Raw genomic sequence first — 26296 nt, 5'->3', positions numbered from 1 at the left:
CACAGAGGAAACCATGTTTGGTTTAAGCTTGGTATGATAATTCCACTTCCCCATGCTCATGATCAGTTTAGAGTAGCATGTGATCCAGACTTTGCCCCATGAAAACAATAAGGAGACTAGCTCCCTTCTGCTGTAGTATGATTGCATAAGCAAATGATACTTGCAGCTCTGGCAGTATTTTTGTGACCATGAGGCAATAAGCCTAAGGTGAAAGATGGCAGAGCCAAAAGACAGAGACAGTCTGGGTCTTTGATGACATTTCTGAGTGCTGCACCTACTCTAGTACCATCTGGATGCCACCTGGATTCTGCTCTGGCAGCTGAGGCATGATGGAAAGGAGTGGGAGATGGGAGGATGGGTGTCAGTCATCTGGAAGGGGTCTACAGAGGCTCAATTGGTTCACAAAATGTGCCCTTCCACTTTCACCAATTACAGATCCACTCAGATTTCTAGGGCTCTATGCCTAATTTATTCAAATGCTCCCATTACTGCAATAGTTGTCAAGGAATCCTACAGGTGGTCACACGGCAGATGGTTCCTCCTGCCCTTTTTTTACCCTGACCCCTGTGAGGTAGGTATTGTCATTGCATCTTTTGCATAAGAAATTGTGGCTTAGAGAGATTAACTTGTCTAAGGTCAACCTCAGAGCTGGGAATCAAACCTGGGTTCTCTGCTGCTGAGACCTGGGCTCTGTTCACTGTAGCTCAGTTGCATTCAAGACTAAACCTCATGATTCACTCCAGACTCCACCCTTTCTCCTTGTGTTTCCTCAACAATAATTGCCTGTTGCCATTACTGCCACCCCCATGGACCCTGTCTGTGAGTTCAGTTCAAATCCCAGTGTGAGTTCCAAACTAGGGGTTGATGGAGTCATGATAACTCAATTAGTTTCACGTAAATGTGGTGGAGAGGGGAGGGTGGTTGTGTGGGTGAAAGAGCACTGTGCTAGGTGGGGGTTGGGAGAGGATGGAGAGGAGGGAGGCTCTGCTGGTGGGTGTCCATCTATGTAGTAACAGGAGTTTGTGTCAAGAGCTATGGGGACATGGGTGGGGGAGGAGGTGATATCAGAACTCAGATAGCTAGGGCATGGAATTCGTTTGCTCACCACTATTTTAACATGAAATCAAGTATTTTCATTGTAGAAGTAACAAAACCACATGGAAAATAGAGGGAAAATCCTCTATAATAATCTCACCCAGCCAGGACTTCTACTGTGAGTGTTTTTGGAGAATTTGTTGCTGCCTGCTGGAGGCTGAGGGGTTTTGTTGTTGTTATCACAGCTATGTTGATTTATAATTCATTTACCATGCAACCCACTTATTAAAGTGTATAATTCAATATTTTTTAGTATATTCACAGAGCTGTGCAACCATCACCATATTTAAAATATTTTCAGCACCCCAAAAAGAAATCCTCTACTCTTCAGCAGTCACCTCCATGTTTTATTTTTAGCTTAATCTTATTTTACAAGCATCTTTTCCTGTTGCCTGACAATCTTCTTAACTACCTTGTCTGATGACTGCTAGAAGGATTTTGGGTGGAGGAATGGCAGGGCCAGGCATGTTCTAGAATGATGGTGTTGGTGAGGACTATAGAAACTTGATGGAGCAGTGAGTGAGGACCCAGAGAAGATATGAGGGAGGCGTGATGGGAGCAGGCTGTGAAGGGGGACCCACCTGGGGCATGACTTCTGGGTGGAGAGAAATCAAGCTCTGGAAGCAGAAGCCGAGGCACTACCGATTTGTATGTCGGGAAGGGTGGAGGAGGAGCGTGTCAGCACACTTCCTGGGGGGAAGGGGGGTGGGTGGTAAAGTCAGTGACTGAGTCCCAGATGGAGGAGAGGGCACAGGTTTAGGGCAGAATTGAAGATGAGCTTGATTTTGGACTTGCTGGATTTGGGGGCCCCAGGCTCTCCTGGCATAGTCCAACACCGGCAGCGGGATGCTCAGGTCTGGCACTCATGAGGCACTTAGGGCTGCAGGGGGGAGGTTTGGGAGTTAAGGGTGTAAGGGCCACGTGTGAGGCCTTGGGGGCCAGAACTTAGCCAGAGTGGGCGTGAAGGATAAAGAGAGGGCCTGAGGAACACTGGCATTTCAGGAAGGTGGACGAGGAAGTGAAGAACGTGGAGCACGTCACAGGTAGGAGAAGGCAGAGCTGGCGCCGCCTGGGCAGTGGCCGAGAGGGCAGATGAGCGGGGGAGGCTGGGGGGGCCGGCGCCAGGTGCAGGGGTGGGGTGGCGCAGAACTGCAGCGCCCAGAGCGATCCTTGCCGTCGGCGCCGCGGCCGAAGGGACAGGTCAGGTGGGAACTTGTGCCCCGAGGCGCCTGCGAGTTCGGGCCGCTCCGTCCCCTCCCTGCGGCATCCCGCCCAATTTGCAAGGCGAGCCCTGGCTGTCCAGTAGGGTCCGCGGGGTTCGGGTGGGGAGCCCCCAAAGGCTTCAAGTCCTCAGCTCGCCCCGTCCGGCGGTGGAGTGGCTTGGAGGGGGGTCCTCTCGCGGTGGGCTCGCGAGGACCGGCGGGCGCAGAGTCCACTCGCAATCCTGGGCTCCGCGCGTGCCGCGCCGCCCTGGGTGAAAGAGAGCCGCCGCTCGGCACACACCCACCGAGTGGGAGCATCAGGGAAAGTTCGGGAACTTGACTTAGACAGATATCGTCACCACAGGACGCCTCGGGGTCCGAGCCCCGCGCCCCGCCCCGCGCGGCGGAGGCCCGGGTGGCCCAGCCGGGGCGCGGACCTCGGCTCTGGAGAAGGCGGTGCTCCGCCGGGTCCGGGACGGGCGGGCGCGCCGGCCAATGGGCGTCGCCACCGCCCTGCGGCTCCGCCCCCTGAGTCGGGGTCCGGGGCGAAAGAGCCTGGCTGGTTAGAAGCGGCGGACGGTCGCGCGGTTCGGGCCCTCCGGCCATGCCCGGCGGGGCTCGCGCGGCTGCCCCGCGCCCAGTGCGGCCCGGGTAGGCGACGCCCGGGGCTGGCTGGGCCCGGCCATGCCGCTGGAGGTGCAGGACGCGCTGTACGTGGCGCTAGAGCTGGCCATCGCCGCGCTGTCGGTGGCGGGCAACGTGCTGGTGTGCGCCGCGGTGGGCAAATCGAGCGCGCTGCAGACGCCCACCAACTACTTCCTGGTGTCCCTGGCGGTGGCCGACGTGGCCGTGGGGCTGTTCGCCATCCCCTTTGCCATCACCATCAGCCTGGGCTTCTGCACTGACTTCCACAGCTGCCTCTTCCTCGCCTGCTTCGTGCTCGTGCTCACGCAGAGTTCCATCTTCAGCCTCTTGGCCGTGGCCGTAGACAGGTACCTGGCCATCCGCGTCCCGCTCAGGTGAGGCGGGCAGCGTCCCCTACCCCAGGGCCCCGTCGCAGCCCCGTAGACGACCGCACGCTCCAGGCCAGGTTCCTGCCTTCGGAGACCCCAGACGGGCCAGGCTGAGGCGCGCGGGGCGCTCTGAGCTCGGATTCCCAGCCTGGAGGACACCGGCCATCCCCAGAGACACGTGCGCCCGGGCTGTCATATCCTCTCGGTGCCCCGGGGCTGGACTCTGGAGGCCTCTGTTCCCCCGGATGATCTCTTTAAGGGGACCTGCGTGGGGACAACTCTAGGGGTGCCGGGGAGGGCGGTCGCTGGGCTCCCGCCCGCTGTGGATACTCCGGGAAAGCGCCACCCCGGCGGGCGGTGGCGGCCCGGGCGCAGGAGGTTTGGTGATCGCATCTCCTCTTCCGCGGCAAAACTGTTCCTTCCACCCCTCACCCGCGGCCGACCCAGAGCGAGGCCCGGGGTCCAGAGCAGCGGGCAGACGCGGCCGAGAGTGTTGGGGGTCTGGGAGGCCGGGGGGTTCCAGGGCAACTTTGGACGCTGGGACTTCGCATTGTCATAAGTCATGACCCTACTGCCACAAACTGAGGGCTGGGCGGATCCAGGGGGGAGGTACCAATTAACTTTGGGGAACACTACGGTCCCTGCAGTCTTAATGGTGACTCAAATCACCTCCATATACTTTTAAAAAGTTAAAGTGCTTCTCTGTTCGCCAAGAGGAGCAGCCGCGGAGCTTCATGCCGTTGTGTAACTTGTTTATGCTCCGCTGCCCTGTCCCAGCAGGCTGGGAAAGTGCCACCAGGATTTCAGAATACTGGAGAACTTAGGGGTTCTTTCTCCCACACTGAGAAAATGTAGGATTCAAGGGATGGAGGCAGCCAGTAAGGGAGTGGAGCCCCACTTGAGAGCCTGAGCACAGGAGTATCAAGGAACCTTAGGGCTTATTGAAAATATTTACTCTCTTTGGTACTTGGTCCCCTTTGGCATTTCTGAGTTGGGTGAGCTTGAGATCTCTTTGGGTTTGGAGCTGAGAACAGGGAAATTGAGACACAGAAGCAGGAAAGCAGGGAAGGAATTAATTTATTGAGTGCCAACTCTGTGAGGCAGTTTATTTTAAATTTATGTCCTTTAATCCTTGCAGTAACTCCAGAGGGTAGGTACTGTTACCCGTGTCTTGTAGATGAGGGGTGGTGGCCCAGGGAGATCAGCATCTTGCTTAGGATGGTGCCTCTGGAAGGAGCATTGGAGCCAGGACCTGCACTCAGAGCTGGCACCCTGTTCCCACTGCTCCATCAGACCGTCTTTCAGGGCTGTGTGTGGCATCAGTGTCTGGGATGTGGGCAGAAAACGCACTGCCATTTCTGGAAGCAGGTCTTCCTGCGGTAAATGGGTGGTTGTAAGGGACATGTGTTTGAGGGAATTGACTGGGAGAACGCTCTCAGAGCCTTTTCAACAGGTAGGCATGTTGAGCCTGGTCCCTGTGGGTTGTGTCCTGGGTTCCTAACAGGAACAGGAATCTTCTGCTTGGCAGGGCTGTGGGCCTGATCTGCATGTCTAGGCCTTTCTACACACTGCTGCCCTTGGCATCTGACCAGGAGGCCTCATGCATCCCATCAGGTGTGACAGAGCCCAGGGATTTCTGAGGCTTGGGGTGGCATGGCACACTCTTCTCTTTTCTCTCTTAGAGGTCCCTTTCCTGACTTTTGGTCCTATGTTTGTTACTTGATGGCCTTTTGGACTGTTTGCATCCAGCAGGCAGTCACAAGCCCCCAGCCTGAGTGGCCCATCTAACAGAAGCCCCTTGGCTTTCCCTTAGCAGAGTTCCAAAGAGAGCCCAGCTCAACAGGAGTTACTGGGAGAATCCTCTGTGCCCCATGGAGCAGGAAGTTCCATAAAAGTTTAAATTTGTTAGTTCTTGTCCTGGTTTGTGCTGGGTGGGGTCTTGAAAAAAATGGGTGTGGGTGTATTAAGGGGAAAGAAATGTGAATCACAGGCCTCTAACTTCTTTGCATTTGCTAAGGGCCGGAGGGAGAGATGGAGGAGCAGGGAGGGGAGAACACTCAGTGGAGAGTCACCACAAAGTCTGTCCCAGCTCTGCCCTCCTGGCTTGCCCACAAGAGTTCAGCGGTCTGGAAGAGGTGTGTGCAAGCAGCCCCATCTCCCCATCCTGGGAACGTACAGGCATCTGACCTGCCCTGGCACCAACCTCTACACTCTTGGGGCTGGAGAGGTGTATCAGTCTGCAGGTTCCTCAGCCCTCCTGGGGGCTGCTGCCTGAGGCACCCCTTCTCCCTCGATATTCAGCACTTCCTGCTTCTGAGGAATACGGCTCCCTGTGAGCAGGCTATAATGCAGATTACGGGGCCCCACCCTACTGAATCAGAATCTCTGGGATGGGTTGTGTGTGGGATTCCAGCATCAGTATCTTTAACCAGGGACTTCTGGTCCCACCAAAGTTTGAGAACTCTCCTGGAGTCAGGGAGACTTGAGGTCCCCCTTCACTTTAATGGCATAGGCTGGGGGCCAGCTCTGAGGCCCTCATGGGGTCCTGGAACTCCAGGTTGGAGTAAAATTGGCAGTGCCCTGTTTGGGAGGAGGGGTCTCCCCTCTAAAGGCAAGCAATAATGAGGGTGAGATTCAGGGAATGAGGGCCAGAAGCCCAGGCACGCCTCCTACCTGGGCAAAAACAGTTCTTGGACTTGCCCTTGGTTCCATCCAGTTCACTGGTGCGGCAGTCTTGGAAGGCATTTGTGCCCCAAGGCTCTGAGTGTGAGGCCCGTGTGGTCAGCTGTCAGCACAGCACGAGGCCACAGAGGCCGCAGCCCCCACCTGCCACCCAGTTGCCAAGATGTTTACTAATGTGGGGAAGATTACAGTGCAGGAGGAAAGGGGAGCCCTGAGGTGATGCTAGGCATAAAAATGACAACTTTGGCCGGACTTGAAAAGAAGGAGTGTCCACTCACATCAGGTACTGCCCTTGGCCTTCAGAGTGAGTGAGGTCCACAAAAGAAGAAAAGTCCACTTCCTCTAGTTCACCTCCACAGTTCCTGATGTTGGCCCTGGCAGAGTGCTGCCATCAGGAGTGGGCAGTGATGAAGGGCAGGTACACACAGCAGAGCAGGGTATGCAGGTTCCCCAGCTGTCAGAGGTGGGGATATTTGTGGCAGTGGGCAGGGGTGTGTCTGCCCACAGCTGCTCCCTGGCTCTCACTTCACCCTCAGGCTGTTTCCAGCAGGAGCACTTCCTCTTCCCTAATGTAATCCTGTGCCCCTTCATGCGACACCCCTAGCTGAGGGGGGACCTATGTGAGTCACCTGTGTCTGGGGACCTTCCCGCCCCTGCTTCTGGACTCAGTTTCCACGGCGTTGTGGTGTGGAGTCTCCAGGAGACCAAAGGCCAGCTGTGTTCACCGTGGAGCTGGAGGAGGGTGTTTTCTAGGGAGTGTTTGGTTGGCGGGATCGGTCAACAGAATGGAAGGGGGTGTGTCTGTCTGGCCTGTCCATGGGCCCTGACCCTGTCACCCTCCCTGCCCCCTTTGCCACATGGAGGCTTTTTCGTGGTGCCTCACGTCTAGTCTGTGAGGTAGGTACTGAAGACTTCTTAGCAAGACTTTGTGCTTTGGGTGAAAATGTGGCCTCCACTTAACTCCTTTTAGCTGACTGAACTGTAGGGTGGGAGTTGGCAGGGGATTCTAAGTGGTTTTTTGAAACTTTTTTTCCTTGTCTTTCAATTGAGCTACAATTCTCATACAATAAAATTCACCCAGATTTTCAGCTCTGGGTCCTACCCCTCCAGCCTTCCCCAGGACTCCCCTCCTTGGGTTCTCCTTTCTTTTGCATTAGTGTTATCTTTCTCTTCCAGATCATTCCCATTGTAGTGGGTTGAATGGTGGCCCCCAAAAAGATGTCCATGTTCTAATCCCCAGACCCTGTGAATATTACCTTGTATGGGAAAAGAATGAATATTACCTTATATGGATTTTGAGAGAAGGATCTTAATCCGGGATATTATCCTGGATTATCTGGTAGCCCCGAAATGCAATCACATCCTCATAAAACAGACATGCAGAAAGAAAAGGGGAGGCCATGTGAAGATGGAGACAGAGCCTGGAGTGATGCGGCCACAGCCAAGGGATGTTGGGGCAGCCACCAGAAGCTGGAAGCAGCAGCGAACAGATTCTCCCCTAGAGCCTCTGGAGGGAGTGCGACCCCGTTGACACCTTGATTTCAGGCTTCTAGCCTGCACAACTATGAGAGAATAAATATTTTAAGCCACCAAGTTTGAGGCACTTTGTTAGAGTAGCCTCAGGAAACCAACATTAATATATGGATATGCTTAAATCAACTCTCCTTGTCTCCCAGTAAACATCTCCAAGTTATCCAGTCTCACTGCCTCCCCTCCCATTGTCACCATGGTGCCACTGAATTGCTCCTTGTCAGGTCACCCCTGCAATGCCCCCCTTTTGGTTGAATCTAATGGCCACTTCTTGGATCTCATCACACATGTCCTCTCAGCAGCTCTCGACCAGCTCCTGCTGGGCCACCATGGAGTCCCCACCTCATCTCCTATTCCCGTATAACCATCTCCACACAGCTGCCAGGGGGAATGATTTGAAACCTTAAGTCAGATCACATCATTCCCCTGCTTAAAGCTGTGCAGTGGCACCTAGAGTAAAATGCAAATGTCCCACTCTGGCCTCAGGGCCCTGCATGATGTATCTTCTGCCCACCCCATCTTGCACCCCTCCCTACCTCCCTCACCACGCTGGCCCAAGTTCTTTCCCCAAGCGCGGGCTTTGCACTGCCTTTCCTCACTTCCCCCATCTGAAGAGGCTTCTCTCAGCCACTGCATTGCTTTATCACTGACTCTATCATTAAATTATGTCTTTACTTTGTTATAGTCTGTTTCTACCCAGACATGAGCTCTTTCAGGGGAGGGGCTTGGCCTTATATTCCAGGACCCAGGACTGAGCCTGATGCCTAGCATGGGGTAGGGACCCACATTTTGGATGAATAAATGGGTGACTGAGTGAAGAGTGTGTGTTAGGGTGTGTCATGTCCAGGGGGAAGCTGGGATAGTGTGGGGGGACTATGCAAAAAAAGACGTGAGGCAGGAGGGTCCAAGATGGCAGATCCCAGTAATGGGCAGAGCTTTCTGGTGAAATGATGTCAGAAAAAAGATGGTCCAGTAAGTTTTAATGAAGAAAAGAGGGGGAAACCATCTTCTGAAAGGACATCTCACAGGCCTGAAGGAGAATCTGGTGGAGAGTCACCCAGAAAGCTGGCAGGTGCTGCAGGCAAGGGCTGGCCTGAGGACAGTGGCTGCAGACCCTTGAGGCAAAGCCTGCAGGTCCTGGCTCCTGGCTCTCAGGTACAGTCCTGGGGGCATCCTCTTACTTACATAAGGGAACAAGGCTCTCAGGACTGGAGGAGAGACTTGGGTGCTACTCTGCTGTTATTTACCCTCTGTCGTTAGCATACACTCCTCTCAACTTCACCTCCCAGCCTGGAGCAATGACTGTAAAGGAGCAGCAGGTGCTGCAGTGGGCTCCTGTCCGAGTCCATGTCTATAAGCACTAATGGGGACCTCCAACCTGGCTGGGGGCTTGTTCCTGGGCAGGTAAGTTCCCCAGTGGGCACACATGTGCCCAGGCTGAGGCTGAGGTCTCGTCTGCTCTAGTCAGTGAGGCCCTCAAGAACTGTCTCAGAACCAGATTGGAACCATGGTAATCCAATCCAGAGGGTACTTGGAGGTCCTCCCCTCACTGGGGGTAGATGCCAACCAGATGGCTGGTCATCCCAGGAGCCGAAGGTCAGGGAGGAGATGGAAGTAGAGCCCGTGAGCCCTCAGGGTCGTAGATGGGAGCACAGGGCTCCCCCTAAAGTGTGAGGGAAGCGGGATCTGCCTAGCTACCTTGGGCCTGCTCTGGGACTGTGACCTGGAGCTGCCCCCAGAGGGCAGTGGGAGCTCCAAGTGACCAGGAGCTCCTCTGCAGATCAGGCTGCAGCCTGTACTGCTCTGTGTGCCTGGAGGGGTGGCAAGTCTGCCCTAGAGCAGCAATGGCAGAGAAATAGTGCCTGGCTTTATGTCTCAGTAGCGTTTCCAGAGAATTCTGAAAAGCACAGGTAGGTTACCTGATCATCTGGAGAAGGAGTGTGTGTAAAGGGACAGAAGTTAACATTTTCACATGACAGATGATCTGTGCTTCTTTCTCTATGAATGCGTGAATGGGGTCTCCAGCCTTGTGGGGCCTTCCCTGCTGGGCACTGGCAGGACCGGTAACTCTGTGGAAACCAGTCTCGGTATCTCATTCTTTTGATTTGTAAGCTTGTGGTCACAGCATGGGTCTATGCTGCAGGGACAAGAACAAGGAATTATGTCCTCAGCTACTCCAGATATCAGGTTTTTTTTTTTTCTTTTTCTTTTCTGAGGAAGATTAGCCCTGAGCTAACATTTGTGCCAATCTTCCTCTACATGTGGGTCACCATGACAGCATGGCTGATGAGTGGTGTAGGTCTGCCCCCAGGATCCAAACCTGCAAATCTGGGCCGCTGAAGCAGAGCGTGCTGAATTTAACCATTAGGCCATGGGACCAGCCCCCAGAATTTTTAATACTGTGAGCAGCAGCCACTCTTCTGAAGCCTTTTTTGTATGCTGGGCACCTTACAGGCCTAATCTCATTTAATCTTTATTAGACCTTATGGGGCAGATACTATTACCTTCCCCACTTCATAGATGAGGGAGCCAAGGCTCGGAGAGTTATGATTAGCTCAGGGTCACACAGAAGCCAGGACTGGGTAAGCCTGTCTTCCCAGGAGCCCTTAACCAGCATGTGAACAACCAAAGGGAAAGGCTGCAAGCACTGTGGTCGTCCAAAAACACCCCCTGATGAGTGGTCCCTTCTGGTAGTGAATGAGGACACTAGCAAATTGTGATTGGGATCTTTTAAATATTACATGGGACAAGGAAGACTATAGCTAAATAGTAATATGGCTAAGTGAGGATGGAGAAAGCTGTACCTTGGCCACTGTGCATGAAATGTCACAGAATTTGACTAACAGCTGCAAGGACCTGTAGAGGATCTCCTCCCGCCTCTTTTTTCCTAATGCTTCAAATTCATGACTGCCCTTCAGGAATGGGGCTCAGACATGGTTATTCTCCCTTAAGGGCATTAACAGGTTGTGCTCTTATCGCTGAGGCTAACAGGCTGGAGACACTGCCATTGGCAGCAGGAACTTAATGGCAAGTAGCAGGTGTACCTACTTTGAAAGAATTAAAGTTGAGAACAGACCGTCACGGCTCCAGGATGGCCTTCTAACTCAGTCTGTGCTGAGAGAGGGGAGGAGTGCTATTTCTAGATGGCTGATGCTGGAGTTTTGTGTGTGGGATGAATGGGAGGGAAGAGCATTTTCAGGGGAAGAGCTCCTGCAGTCCAGGCTTCACAGCCTTAGGTGTGTGTGGGGGCTCTCGAGAACAGGCATATCAAGGAGGGCTTGGAGGCTTGCTGAGGAGTTAGAGTTTTGTTTTCAAGGCACTAGTAAGTCTATGAAGGAGGTTTTTTCCTTTTTTTTTTTTTTTTTTGAGTTAGAAATCACCTAGTGTGCACAGAAGTAAACATTCAAAAGTACAGAAGGGTACAAAAGAGAAAGCAAAAGTCTCCCCTCTCTTACCCCTCACCGGGGCAGCCCTCCTAGACCGTTTTTGTTGGCATTTCTTCTAAGGGTCACTCCACCCTCACTGGCAACACCTGGTTTGTGCTGCCACCAACAATCTGTTGACTCTACCATGTAACAGGAGGACTAGAGCTCACACAAGCCCTCTTCCCTACCCTACTCCAATTTTTGTTATATTTTGACTTTTTTCTGTGGATCATATTTCAGCCTCTATTTTTTTTTTCCTAAGTGAGAAAAAGTATGTTGCCACCATCCCTCGCACGACTCTCACCTCCTGCTACCAAAAGTAGCGTTACTTTTAGCACACTGCCTAACTAATAGAGGTTTTATTTCAAAAAGATAATTCTTGCTGTTGTAAAGAAATTGAGGGGGCTGGCCCTGTGGCCTAGTGGTTAAGTTCGGCGCGCTTTGGCCTCAACAAAAAAAAGAAAAAAAAGGAATTGAAACCGTATAAAAGGGTAAACCGTGGAAAATAAGTCACCCATCTCTGATCTCTAGTTTCTCACTTTGCCTATCAGAGGCAACCACTGTTTCTTGTGTTTTTTCCTACTCAAATTATGTATTGAACAAACTTATATTACAGCATTACTGGGTTAATACCATTTCTATTTTATTCTGTAATTATAATAGTTTCATGAACTTTGTAGAGTTTCTGAAAACTGGAAACCAATAAACAGCATTTATAATGTTTCACCTGTATATTTCTTATTCACCCCAGAAGGGAGTCGTATGATTAGAGTAGGAAATGCACTCCTGCCATGAAACCCATGCTTCTCAAGGAGACAGTTCTTATGACCAGGTCAGGTGGATTCTATTCTTAGTTGCTATCCTGTGGCCCAAAATTATGCCACATTTTAGTCTGCTTCATGTTTGGATCATGAATTTCCCATCTCAAAATTAAAAGAAAGTTAAAGGAAGACTGTGGCTTCCCTCATCCTGATGATGATCCAGCTTCTTCATCATCCTCATTGCTGAACGTCCTACACGCCTTCTGAATGTGCAGCATGACTGTCGTGTTGTGACTTCCTTCATCGTACTCTTGGAATTGTTCAACCATTTCTTGCATTCGATGTTTTCTTTCCTCTCTCTAGGATTCTATATCTGTTTGTTTGTATATACATCTTTAGGTAACTTTTTCAGGACATGGGAGATAAACTTTCTGAGTTCTTTGCCAAAAATGTTACTTCTCACACGAGTAGTTTGACTGGATACCGTTCAGAAGTTTGAACGCACTGCCCTAACACTCAGTGTTGCTCAAGAAGTCTGACGTCTATGTGAATTTTATTTGTAACTTGTATTTCCTCTCTGGAAGCCTTGGAATCATTTGCTTTTCTTGGTGTTCTGAAATTTCGTAAGGGTGGGTTTAAATATTGACTTTCAGCTTTTCTCCTTCATTCGGAATGGCACTTCTAGGTGAACCTTTCCAATCTGAAGACAAGTCTATCTTCAGCTCTGAAATTTTAAAAAAGAATATTTTCCTGGGCCAGCCCTGGTGGCCTAGTGGTTAAGTTCGGGGTGCTCTGCTTTGGTGGCCTGGGTTTGGTTCCCGGGTGCAGACCTACACACCACTCATTTGTCAGTGGCCATGCTGTGGTAGTGGCTCACATACGAAAAAAAAAAAAAAAAAAAAGAGGAAGACTGGCAGCAGATGATAGCTCAAGGCAAATCTTCTTCAGGGAAAAAAATTTTTCTTGATAATTTCCTTGTCTCCATTTTCTCTATTCTTTCCTTCTGGGATTCTTTTTTTTTTTTTCTGAGGAAGATTAGCCCTGAGCTAACTACTGCCAGTCCTCCTCTTTTTGCCAAGGAAGACTGGCCCTGAGCCAACACCCATGCCCATCCTCCACCCTATACGTGGGACACCCACCATAGCATGGCTTGCCAGGTGGTGCCATGTCCGCACCCAGGATCTGAACCAGCGAACCCCAGGCTGCCAAGAAGTGGAACGTGTGAACTTAACCGCTGCGCCACTGGGCCAGCCCCACTTCTGGGATTCTTAATAGATGTTTTGCTCCAGTCCTACCACCCACAAACTTCCCAAAGCGTCTTTCTGTATATGACATCTTAATTTCCAATGCTGATTTCAATACCACTGCCAAATCTGCTTTTTTTAAATGTAAAGAACTATAAAGCTGTATTGAAAGACATTAGAGAACAGCTTGTCAGTTGCATTTCTTAAACCTTCCCTCTAGTTGCTTCTCTTTGGTCCCGTCTTTACTTCTGCCCTATTCCAGGATACCAGTCACCTATCTGGCCGTTCTGCATTCTTGCTTGCCCATTCTTCACATAACAGGAATTTTCTAAAGTTGCAAAACGAATATAAGTATCCCCATATACTCTTCATTTAAATGTACAAATTGTTCATATTTTGCTGCATTTTCTTTCTGTCTCATACACACACACAATTATACTCAGGAATTTTAATACTGATACAGCACAGACTATAGCCAGATGTCCCCAATTATCCAAATCATTTTCTTTATATATATATATATATATATATATATATTTTATTCAGGTTCCTGTAGAAGGTCATGCATGCATTGAACATGTTCCTTTTTGTTGTTAGTGCCATCAAGTTGACTCTGACTCCTAGAGACCCTGAACACAGCAGAGTGGACCCCTGCCCTGTCTTTCTGCATCATCCTCTCACCTACCAGCAAGCACTACATCAGACAATGCTCTGCTGCTATCCATAGGGTTTTCATGGCCAGTTTTTTTGAAGTGGGTGGCCAGGTCCTTCTTCCTAGTCTGTCTTAGTCTGGAAGCTCTGCTGAGACCTGTCCACCATGGGTGACCCTGCTGGTATTTGAAATATTGGTGGCATCACAGCAACACGCAGCGCCATGGTATGACAGACAGATGGATGGTGTGGTTCCCTGATAGGGACACGAACCCAGGCTGCGGCAGTGAGAGCACTGAATCTTAACCACTAGACCTGGCTTGTCCCTTTAGTTTCCTTTAATCTGGAACAGTTCCTCAGTCTTTTTTTCCCCCCTTTCAAGACGTTAACATTTTTGAGGAGTCCAGGTTGTTTTATAGGATGTCCTTTAATTTGGGTTTGGTTGTTTCCTTATGATTAGATTCAGGTTAAACATTTTTGGTGGGAAAACCGTCTACATGACATTTTGTGCATTTCAGTCCATCACATAAGAAGGCATGCAATATGAATCTATCTCATTGTTGGTATGTTAACTCTGACTACTTGGCTATGGCTGTGTCTGCCAGGACTCATCACTGTAAGGGTATGTTTTGCTCATTGATGTTTCTTGCCTGAATCAGTTATGACCACATAAAATGGTAATTTTCCTTTTTCTCATTCCTTCCACCTTTATCTGTTGGCACTCTTCAGTAAAGAAGAGGTTTATGGGCTGGCCCGGTGGCACAGCAGTTAAGTTTGCATGTTCCACTTCGGTGGCCTGGGGTTTGCCGGTTCGGATCCCGGGTGCAGACCTACGCACTGCTTGTCAAGCCATGCTGTGGCAGGCGTCCCATATATAGAGGAAGATGGGCACGGTGTTAGCTCAGGGCCAGTCTTCCTCAGCAAAAAGAGGAGGATTGGCAGTAGATGTTAGCTCAGGGCTAATCTTCCTCAAAAAAAAGGAGGTTTACCTTTCCCCTGCTCTTCCTTAAATTTTTTTTTTAATATCAGTATAGATTTATAGAATTTTATTTTCATTCAACGTATTATTATCCATTCCCATTATCCATTTTTGATGCTCAAATTTGGCCAATGGGAGCCCATTCAGGTTCACTTCTGTTTGACTGTTCCCGTGAATTTTTTGAGCACTTCCTTACTTTCTAGCACAGAGAGGTTTTTCAGGCTCACACTGTGTTTTCAAGCTTTGGAATCAGCCATTTCTCCAAGGAGCCCTGTTTCCTTTCAGTGGAGAACAGTATTTAGAAACCAAGATTTGGGTAAGTGTGCTCATTGCTACTGGAGCATTTCTTCTAGGCCCTTGCAATGAACAGACCAGAAGATTTTTTTTTTAATAATGGGGGAAGAACTCTTGCTTACAGTAGCATACCATCTAATTAATGAGTAGGAATGACTGAGTTAAACAAATCATTTGGCAACTATCATACTAATAACTGGTTCAGGCAAGAATCATCAATAGGTGCTAAAACTCACTGGTGAAAGTTTGATGAGGAACAAGATATTTACAAAGTCTCAAAGTATCTACCACAAGATACCTACTAATTACAAAGTGAAAAACAGATATAGTGGAGAAACCTGGCAGACATTATAACCAAGTGATCAAAGTTAACATCACCAGTAATGGGACATACCAATATGTGCCTCCTGATGCCTTCTTCTAACTGGCTGTTTTTGTATATGGAGGCTGACGCTTTTTTTTTTTTTTTTAGTGAGGAAGAGTAGCCTTGAGCTAACATCTGTTAGCTCTTTTTGCTTGAGGAAGATTGTCACTGAGCTAACATCTGTGCCAATCTTCCTCTACTTTTTGTATGTGGGATACTGCCGCAGCATGGCTGCAAACCCTGGGCTGCCAAAGTAGAGCACATGAACTTAACCACTACACCACCAGGCCAGCCCTGAGGCTGATGCTTTGACAATCAAGTTATATCTGAGGCAATGTGTTTTCACACAGCCATGGGAGGGTACTTTTTGGAGGAGAGGACAACGTATCTTTTTCTTCTCTGGTCCAGTTTCAGGCAGTGGTCCTTTCTCTCGGGAGCTCTTATTTCACGTGAAGGAGATCAGAGTCTGGAACCCAGCAACCTTGGGCTGTCTCCCAATCCTCGCCAACATATGAGACCAACATATGAGACTCACTAAAAAACAGCCTCAGAGGTGAACTCTGGGAGCCCCAGTCTTGGCCCTGACCCTCAATCTCAATGGGGTGAATCACTATCAGACCACTCCAGACTGCCTCCTCTTGCCGTAAGCTGGTGGGGAGTGCTGCCAACTTTTTTCTGCCAGCTGCATTCCTCATCCATTGTTTTTGGGTGACTGTGAAGCACAAATGGCATCTCTTCCAACCGCCTTTACATGTGGCAGGGGGCTCAGCTCAGGCCTCAGCCAGGTCCACCGCTGGGATTCAGACATGTCTGAACTTGCTGCAATAGATGAGAACCCCTCAGGAGCCAGAGTAGCTGAGGGTCCTGGCCTCCTCAGAAGAACTTAGCTTGAAGATAAGCTCTGGTGACCACAGCTTGTTATCCAGTGGGTGGGCAGGCACTCTCCTTTCCTGACTGCCCACAGGCTAGAGCTATGACCATGTCAGACTGTGGAGATAAGGTAGATTGCCCTCAATACATTTACCACGAATGGTAAATCAGAGACCTTCCCACTCCCAAACCTTAACTGCATATAAATAGAACCAAACAGCATCTACTCTTTTTGTGTAAGAATGGGTTTTTGTTCCTTAAATGTTTGATAGAATTCATTGGTGAAGTCATCTAGATCTTAAATTTTCATTGTTTTTGGTTATGTATTCTATTACTTTAATTATCTACTCTATGCTATTGTTCAATTTTCTGTTTCTTCTTCTGTCCATGACAACTTTTTAAAAACCCTGTTTGGTTCCATGAGGAATCTGAAAAATGGGAAGCAACTATTCAGCATAAAATTTCTCTCTTATACAATAGTCTCTTGTGAACTATAAGCTGAAACTCAAGACACAGTCACGTACTCCATGCCCTGTTTTGTTTAGAGCTACCAAGTGAGTGTTAAAGGTGTGTATGTGATTAAGAAGCCAGAGTTCTGTTCCCTTCTTATAAATTCAGGCTTTTATTTAGCATTTGCTTGCTAGGCCCAGTGTTTTTGATACAACAGTGAACAGGACAGCCTCTGCCACTAAGGAGTGTGTGGTTGAGTGGAAGGAGACAGAAAATGTGGTTATGTGGGAGGCAGGTGGGAGAGGTGCTGTGGGGATCATGGGGTACCATGGGAGCACAGTGGTGTACTTCAGTACAACCCGGTCTGCTTCCATGCAAATTTCTGTAATGTGAACTACATGTGATAGATAAATAGGGGAAAGATCTTGCTACAATACAGACACTGCTTTGGTTCATCTATGACTTTGCTCAAGCAAAAGGAGCTGGAATAGTGGGAGTAGCATTACAGTCTTCAGCAGGAAAGGAAAAAAGCCACAGTTTGACTGCTGTGCAGCAGGAGCCCCTTTGGGTCCCCAGGAACAAGGAGAAAAAGAAAAAAACCAGTGCCCATACCTGGGCCTCCTTCCTCAGAAAGCCGCATACCAGCCTGCTGGTTTTGGCTGTGGCAGGCCACGCTGCCCTCTGTGCCCAACTTAATGACAGCCCCCTGGCTCAGAACTCCTTTTTCATCTGCATTGTCTTAGCACCTATCAGCCTTGCTCTAAATAAAGTTTTGCCAGGATTTCCACTAGACTTTCTTGGTGCATTTTTAATATTCACTGTGGCAGCCTCTAGCCTTGCTGAACTGCTGTCTGGGTGGTCCAAGCAGAAATGTTTGTATTACACAGGAATGAAACTTGTGAGCTCGACAGAATATAACGAAAAATGTCCCTAAACAAGCAATAAACAATTTTAAGAAGCAGTGACAGCACTCCATGTGCACTTACTTCATAACTGGCATTTATGAAGTGCTTTGTAAACATTGTATCTGTGTTAAAAGCCCCAGCAACAGTATGGAGGGGGGTTCTGCAGCCACTATTACTCCCATTATTCTGATGCCAGAGCTCACTTTATCCAGCCACTGGCTGGCTTGGCCAGGCTCAATGTCACTGCCCAGGAAGCAGCTGCCCTTGGGGATCTGCTGAACTGAGAGCACCTTGAAAGCTGGGAATTCTGATTTCTAAGGCTGAGAAGGCAGCCTGGACTGAGCCAAGGGCTGCAGAGCCAGAGGAGGAGGAAACCCTGCCCCAGAAATAGGCCAGCACTTGTTATGCAGCACTTGGCGATTCCCTCTTTCATTACGTAACCTCAGTGTCCACACTGTTCCCTTTTGTCGATTCCCTCCATGTGACTTATTCTATTAACCTCCTTAGCTAATGAGTCCCTTATATGGAGAATGGGTGAATCACACACCAGCTCTGTGCACAGGAACAGGGCAAAGCCACTTCCCAGAGTGTGGACTTTCCCAGAACACTCCTTTTGTGTGGGCTGGAATTGTTCCTGCTTGTTTACAGTAATAAAGCTGCCTACATTTTCTTTATTCATTTCTACATTGCCTTTCGTTTACTTCTCCTACACTTGGGGCAGATGTCCGGCTTCCTTGACCTCACTGCTGTGCTCGACGCCCTCCACAGCAGAGTAGTGAGTGACTGGCATGGGGCAGATGTAGGAAAGGACATGGTCCCTTCCTTTCAGGAATGTTTTGGGGACACACACACACGATGTTTTGAGAGCCACTGGTGCACAGGGAGCAAGGCATGGAGTCCACAAGCAAAGGGTGAGGCCAGGGAGAGAGACAGGTGTTCAGGGAATGGACAGAGGCACAGCTGGAAGTGGGAGATGAGAGGACACGGCAGGAGGTTACCAGAGCCTTCCTGAGATGCCAGAGACCCCAGGGGTCATCCCTTCCACGATCCTGCTCAGTGCAGGGACAGTTGTCTGCTTTCTACAGCATTGCAGTCTTCCACCCTGTGCAAGGGTGCAGGCATGGCTCTCATGGATACCGACTGTTGTGCCATTATCAAGCTGGAGCTCCAGTGCTAAAAGTGCTTCTGTCTTTGGTGGTCACGCTTCTCCTGTGGGCCTCGCTGTGTCCTCCAAGAGAATGAAGAAAGCTCTTTACTTCCTTTTAAGGACTGCCTACCAAGAGGGGGAAGTAAAGGCCTCTTTCTTCGAGTCTCTGATTCCCACATGGCTGGCCCCAGAAAGGGGGCTCCATGGAACCGGCAAACAGCTTTGGCAAGGGCAGATGTGTCTGGGGAAGAAAGTGAAATAGCTGACCCATGGCTGGGTGACCAGGCAGAGTGGGGAGCTTGGATTTATGAGAAGAGCTGTAGGTTCCTGAGCAGGAAAACATGACTGCTTTTGGCAAAACTGCAGTCAGATTAGATTTGGTTTGTGTCCTGACTGCAACTGAGGGGCAGCGGGCAAATAATTTAACCTTTCTGAGTCTCAGTTTTCACATCTGTAAACTGGAGACAGCAGCCTGACTTCATGCGGCATGGTTTGAGCGAGATGTGTAAGCTATGTAGCTTAGTGCCTCTCAGAGTAGGTGCTTAGGCAGTGGAGGCTCTGTGTTACTGATGTGTTTTGTAGAGCTGGGGAAGGGGGTCTGCAGGCCTGTGTCTCCAAAACTTGTTTGGTCATGTGATTCAAAGGTTGCTAGAATGGGAAACTGTCTGCCAGTCAAGAGGAAATTAGGAAGGAGAACTTGTTTTAGACAAAGAAATGGATGGTGAACTTTTTCCCCTTTATTTTAAAGTGTCAAGTGCCGTTGACATATTAAAGATGAAAATGGAGACGTGGGTTGGACATTTCAGCTTAAGCCAAGTAGTTTTAGGTCCTAAGAAAATAATTCAATTACAGTCATGCATTGCTTGACAATGAGGATATGTTCTGAGAAATCATTGTCATTAGGCACTTTCATCGTTGTGTGAACACCATAGAGTATACTTACACAAACCAGATATAGAATAGGTACTAATTCTTAATGGGACCACTGTTGTATATGTGGCCCATCGTTCACCAAAATGTTATATGGCACATGACTATAGTTTTCAACCCCATAATGCTCTATATATCCCCTGGCTAATTGGACCCAAAATCACACCCTGCCTTCCCAAGCACTGTGCTCTCTGGGACATCACCAGATCCCTATGTTCTCAACCTCTTCTCTGAACATTCCCTTCACTACCTGGCCTTGACTGAGACCTACCCCCGAAACTGCTTCCCTAATTGCTGCTCACACTCCGGACCTCAGGTGGGGACTGGGGCTAGAGTTCTTTCTCTTGGGTCTCTCCACTCTTCTTCCCAGAGCAGTTGCCCCTTGCCTCCTGCAGAAGACCTGACACTGCCCCTCCCCTTCATTGCTGCCATTTCTCCTACTGCTGCCATTTCTCACCAGCTGCACCACCTGCCAGCTTGAGTGTTCCACACCCTGGTCTCAGTTCTTTCTTCTCCTCAGTCTTTCTCGGCCTCCACTCCCATGGTTCAGCCTGCACCTTGTCAACAAAAGCCACATCACCCTCAAAACCACAAAGGCCATCCCACTACATTTTCCCAGCAAGGTCCCTTTTCTCCTCTCTGAGACAACTCCAGCATCCTAGCCTTCTCCTCTCCCTCAGGTGATGACTTTCTTCATGCTTGTCTGAGGTGACAGCAGCTCTCAAAGGGGACGCTGCCCATATCTTCTCACCATCCAACCCTCGTCTTCCCTGCACTGGCCCCGTTCTCCTTCTTCCTTCTGTCACAGTGAAGAACTGTCCCTCCACACGAGCCCTGGACTCCACATCCTCTAACCTCCTTGGATTCTTAGCTTCTTTAATAATCTTGCCTTTTTTCTGCATCTTCTCTCTACCATTCATTTTTATCAGCATACTAACATCCACCATTCTCTTGATCTTAATCACCTTGCAACCCACTGTTCCCTTTAATACTATTTCAAATATTAATTAATTCCCAGGGAAAAACCCTAGGAATCATCCTTGGTTCTTCATTTTTTTACATCCAATTCATCTTCAAGACCTATTGGCTCTACCTCCAAAATATATATCTATCTGTGTAACCTTCGCTATCATCCTGATCCAAGTCAGCGTTTTCTCTTGAATTAACTACCAAAACAGTTTCCTAACTGATCTGCTTTTCTTCTTGCTCCACTAAAATTCAGTATCCATACTACTTTTTAAAACATAAATCGGTGTCATTAAAAGCCTTCAATATCTTCCCGTAGCTTTCTTTCTTTATTTTTTTTTTTGGTGAGGAAGGTTGGCCCTGAGCTAACAGTTATGCTAATCTTCCTCTGTTTTGTATGTGGCATGCTGCCACAGCATGGCTTTTTTTTTTTTAAAGATTAAAAAAATTTTTCCTTTTCTCCCCAAAGCCCCCTGGGTACATAGTTGTGGGTCCTTCTAGTTGTGGCATGTGGGATGCTACCTCAGCATGGCTTGATGAGTGGTGCCATGTCCGTGCCCAGGATCCGAACCTGTGAAACCCTGGGCTGCCGAATTGGAGTGCGTGAACTTAACAGCTCGGCCACAGGGGCAGCCCGCACAGCATGGTTTGATGAGCAGTGTGCGCCCGGGATCTGAACCTGCGAAGCCTGGGCCACCAAAGCAGAGCACACGAACTTAACCAGTATGCCGTCAGGGCAGCCCCCCACATTGCACTTTGAATATCAAAATCCAGATTCCTTCCCAGGGCCTGCGAGCTAGCCCCTGCCTCATTTTAGGTTCGTTCACATTTCCTTTTGCTTCTTTAGGAAAGTAAAATCCTTTCGTGTCTGAAAGCCTTACATTCTGTTCTCTGCCTGGAATGCTCTTCTACTTTTCAGATTTTTACTCCTCCTCAACCTTTAGCTCTACTTAAGAGGCCTTCCCTGAGGTCTTCCTATTTTTCTTTTATCTGCATACTATTCATTTTGGTTTGGCTAAACTCATTTTGATGTGTAATTACACATTTGTGTCTTTACTTATTTATTTTCTGTCTCTTCCATTAGCTTTACAACCCATGAGGGCTGTGGTTATGTTTCTAGTACCTAGCAGAGTGCATGGTACAAAGGAAGAACTCTGAATGAAATAATGAACCAACAGGGAAGAAACAATGATGGGGGTTCACATAAAAAGCTGTCACTAGCTGCTCCCCTGATGGAATCAGTTGCTTTTCCTTATCCAAGACAATTGAGCATGAAAGTAGTTTTTTACATGTGCAGGAGCTAGCAGTTTTGAGAGGTTCAGCTGTGGGTGGTTTCCAGCTGTTGTTTTGAACTCTAGTGGGAAGCCACCTGCTGTGATGCCTCCGTGTACAGAGTACTCCATGTCTGATATTACTTAAAAAAAAAAAGTCAAGTAAAATCAGAAGCAGCATAATGTGGCGCAAGGAACACAGGCCTGAGGGTCTAGACTTAGCTTTGGTCTTTGGTTCTTCTATTGCCTTTGTTACTCAAAGACTTTGTATTTGTTTCCTCATTTGTAAAATAAAAGAGGTTGGACTAAAAGAGATGAAAGTCCCTTCTGGTTTGTATGAGGATGCTTTTGGCTATAGGTAACTGTGGCTTAAGCAATCAAGACATTTAACTATTTCTTGAACTAGAATATGGAGCCATGATGGTTCCAGGGCTGGTGTAGTGGTTCAAAGATGTTATCAAGGACTTGTGCGCTATTTCCTTCCTTCTGCTTTGCCATTCAGTTTGTCTTCAGGCTTATCACTCATGGTCACAAGATGGCTGCAGCAGCTCTAGGCATCATAGCCTCCCATAAGAGCATAAGCAGAAAGGGATGGACATGAGGACAGCTCTCCTCATGGGTCTCTCTCCTTTTCTCAAGGAGTAAAATCTTTCCTGAAGTACCCTAGCAGACTTCCTTTTATTTCACTGGCCAAAACCACCTCACCCATCCACCCCAGACCATTACAAGAGAATTTCCTCACTCCAAATATAATTTATCGCCCAGGGCTGACCTGTATTCAATTGTACTCAATTCAATACAGTTGACTCCTGTGAAAAACAAAGGAATAAGGGCAGGCCTGATGAGTAGGTTGCCTCATGGATCTAAAGTCCTGTGATTCTCCAGTGAGGCAATGGCCAGGAATAGCATTTTTTTAAGGAATGGCTTTACATTCCTGAATGAGGAGGGAGGAAGAAAGGGCCTGGAAATTGACAGATTTATTGGCCAAGAAAAACTCAGTGAGCAACTGAGCCCAGCAGGTCATCTGTAGTAAAGGCCCCACAACTGAACTGCCTATTACTGAGAGCGGCTTTCATAGGGAGCAGAAAAGATCAGGGATCATTGTCAATTATAAGGCAAGATCTCAGTTAACTTTCTCAGCAAACTACTAGTTCTTCTTGTCTGTCCAGGCCACAGCTTCATGTATTCCTAGTAAGTAGAATTTTGATTTAAAGCGTTTAATAATAAGATAACAAATGAGGAATGTATTCATAATGGCTATATTGTAAAACCTACTATGTGCCAGGCACTGTGCTACGTCCTGGGGATACCAACACAAAGGAACAAGGTCCCAGTCTTTAAGAGGCTGACATTCTAGTTGAGGGGAAAACACACGTAACAGATCAACAAGCTCTGTGACAGGTGTGTGTATGAGGGCAGAATGGGAGTGGCCAGCTCTGCCTAAGAGGTGATCAGGAAAAGCAGGTGATCCTTGAAACAGGAACAGGTGTTCTGTCCAATGTTGAGAGCACCATGAGCGAGGAGGGAGCCATATGGGGCTGAGGCCTGGAGGGCTCTGTGGGCATGCTGAGAAGTATGGGCTTTATCCTGCAGGCAAAGGAAATTGGACATTTTCCATAGACAAGTCTTAAGATAATGTGTATCAAATTATTTCCCAATTTTCCTCCCAGAGGTTAAGGAAAGATTTTATTTCATTTACTCAACACATTACATTGAATACATATTATGGACAAGTTATTAAGAGCAAAGTTTATAGCTTTGCTATAAACCATATATGGACTAGTTTATAGCAAAATGTCTAAAATGTATATTATCATTTTTAGTGATTTTAAATACGATTTAATGGTTTAAAATTACTAAAAAAAATTTGTTTAATATTTGCTAAAGTTTTTTCCTAATTTTTATCAACTTTGCTGCTAGCAAAGACAGGGATGTTGTCAGGACTCTTGTTCTCCAGCAGTTTAGAGGTCTTCAGGGATGATTCTTCCCATAGGCTGAGACAAACCTCTCACATATTTGTGGCGACCTGAAGGATTCTTGCCCAGAGCCACCATGTAGTGCCGCCTAAGTCCATAGAGCTCCAGTCCTCACTTCCTCAGGTTTTCGTTCAAGTGTCACCCTATCAATGAAGCCTCTCTTGACTGACCTCTTTCAAACTACAGTCCCTGCCAGTCCTGATCTTCCTTACTCTGCCTTTTCTTTTTTCACACTGCACATATCTCCTTCTAACGTATCATATAATTTACTGACTCATGTTTGTTGTGTATTATTATCTGTCTTCCCCTACTAGAATGTAAATCCCTTAAAAGCAGGGATCTTGCGTGTTCTGTTCACTGGTGTATCTCAACCACCTGGAACAGTGCTTTATAGATCTAGTCTCAAAGGTCAGTATCTGGGTAATTAGAAACCACCCTTTAAGACTTCTCCACTTGTCCTCATTAACTATGATTTGTCACTAAACAGAGGTGAGTTAATAAGAACAAAAATCTTATTGAGCTTTTAGAGCAAGGCTGTTCATATCTGTGTGCATGTCTTTAATGTTGGGGGTAAAAGGTCATGGTGCCCTCTGAGGGTGAACCTTCAGTGTTGTTAGGGGTAAAGGCCATGGAACAAAAGCAGAGGCGCAGTCTCGGACCTTGGTTGCAGACTACTGTAAACTGATGATAACACATGATGTTCTTTTGAACAGGTATAAGAGTTTGGTCACTGGGACCCGAGCGAGAGGAGTCATTGCTGTCCTCTGGGTCCTTGCCTTTGGCATTGGACTGACCCCATTCCTGGGGTGGAACAGTAAAGACAGTGCCACTAACAACTGCACAGAACCCTGGGATGGAACCACAAATGAAAGCTGCTGCCGTGTGAAGTGTCTTTTTGAGAATGTGGTCCCCATGAGCTACATGGTGTATTTCAATTTCTTTGGCTGTGTCTTGCCTCCACTGCTCATAATGCTGGTGATCTACATGAAGATCTTCATGGTGGCCTGCAGGCAGCTTCAGCGCACTGAGCTGATGGACCACTCGAGGACCATCCTCCAGCGGGAGATCCATGCAGCCAAGTCCCTGGCCATGGTGGTTGGGATTTTTGCTCTGTGCTGGCTACCACTACATGCCATCAACTGTGTCACTCTTTTTCAGCCAGCTCAGGCTAAGAATAAGCCCAAGTGGGCAATAAACACAGCCATTCTCCTGTCACATGCCAACTCAGTTGTCAATCCCATTGTCTATGCCTACCGGAACCGAGACTTCCGCTATACTTTTCACAAAATCATCTCTAGGTATGTTCTCTGCCAGACAGATGTTCTCAAGAGTGGGAATGGGCAGGCGGGGACGCAGCCTGCTCTCAATGTGGGCCTATGACCTAGGCTCTGGCCTCTTCAAGGAGAAGGCACAAATTCACAATAAATGAAGGGACAGGACATGACTGGATGATTCTCATTGTGAAAGACAGCGACACCTCACAAACATGTGGGTTGCCTCTTTTGAGCACTTTCTGGAGTTACCACACATCTAGCTAATATGTACATGTTATTAGTAGGCTCCAAGGGTTGACAAATGTATTTATGGTTCTGTATGGCTGTTCTTACTATGTGGATGATGCTCACAGCTTGAATGGATTGCAAAAGACTGTTTTGTGTGCTTTTTTTTAGAAGTCTGCCTCTTTTATGGTAGACAATGACTGAAACTATTTTACTATGAAACACTGTGAACTATTATAATACAAATATTTTTTAACTTAGAGTCAATGGAAAAATAACAGTTGGACATACTAACAATATATACTTGTTTCTAGGAAGGTGACCAGGAAAACTAAAAGTATTTAATTCTTCAATCAAGAAACTGCTGTGTTTATTTAGGGAAATAACTTAGGAGAATCTCATAAGTCCTGAAGTAGAATATCATCAGATAAAAATTTTGATAATATTCTTTTTCATATACAACAAACTACCCTAGAGAAAGAAAACGGAGAAATGGGATCCCTCCTCTACCAGATTCTGTGCCGCCCTTCTAGAGCTAGCTAGTGAATTTTACTTCTCGCCCACGTTCAAGTTTGGTCAAGTTGCTGGAACCGAAAGTGTGAAAATTTTACTAAGTAAAATTATATAACTGTGTATGTATATTAAGTGAAATAAAAATAAAACTTAAAAAAACCCCCAACAAGCTGGGGGTGCTGCATTGGTTTGTCATACAGAGCTGCATTTACCTTCTATTCTTTTTGTTGTTGTTGAGGAAGATTGGCCCTGAGCTAACATCTGTGCCAATCTTCCTCTATTCTTTGTATGTGGGATGCTGCCACAGCATGGCTTGATGAGTGATGTGTAGGTCTGGACCTGGGATCTGAACCGGTGAACCCTAGGCCACCAAAGCAGAGCGAGTGAACTTAATCACTACACCACTGGGCTGGCCTCTACTTTCTATTCTTTATCCTGAAGACTGCTTAAAGAAATGTTTATACGCAGCCCAAGTTTCCCAAGGAGTAGAAAAGTCTTGACAGATTTTATTTGCCACTTCAATGTAACA

The 26296-nt window shown here is 47.9% G+C and overlaps 2 protein-coding genes across 9 annotated transcripts in view; one reads left to right on the top strand and one right to left on the bottom strand.

Moving 5' to 3' along the window:
• The first annotated feature begins 2714 nt into the window (after positions 1–2714).
• ADORA2B (adenosine A2b receptor) lies at positions 2715–25951 on the top strand. Of its 2 annotated transcripts, none has more exons than XM_008534589.2 (2): positions 2715–3289; positions 24469–25951. In XM_008534589.2, exons 1-2 carry the CDS (start codon positions 2982–2984, stop codon positions 25133–25135), a joined length of 975 nt encoding a protein of 324 aa, XP_008532811.1. In that variant the 5' UTR covers positions 2715–2981; the 3' UTR covers positions 25136–25951. The 2 variants fall into 2 exon arrangements, with proteins under 2 accessions (XP_008532811.1, XP_008532810.1); XM_008534588.2 differs by having other exon boundaries at positions 2795–3316.
• The window catches only part of ZSWIM7 (zinc finger SWIM-type containing 7), a 31132-nt gene continuing 16405 nt past the window's right edge, over positions 11570–26296 (bottom strand). The window contains exons 6-7 of one of the 7 annotated variants that reach the window (XR_011523682.1): positions 18464–18693; positions 15443–16227 (exon numbers count right to left, since the gene is read on the bottom strand). The gene's annotated coding sequence lies outside the window, so the exon portion shown is untranslated. Of the gene's footprint in view, positions 12433–14581; positions 16228–16713; positions 18854–23022; positions 23367–26296 lie in introns of those variants that run through there. The other 6 variants (XM_070563538.1, XM_070563537.1, XM_070563535.1 and 3 more) reach the window with 6 other exon arrangements.

The sequence above is a fragment of the Equus przewalskii genome, chromosome 10 (assembly GCF_037783145.1).
Source record: "Equus przewalskii isolate Varuska chromosome 10, EquPr2, whole genome shotgun sequence".
Taxonomy (NCBI): domain Eukaryota; kingdom Metazoa; phylum Chordata; class Mammalia; order Perissodactyla; family Equidae; genus Equus; species Equus przewalskii.
Note: the sequence above shows the minus strand (reverse complement) of the source record. Positions and strands in the feature narration are given on the sequence as shown.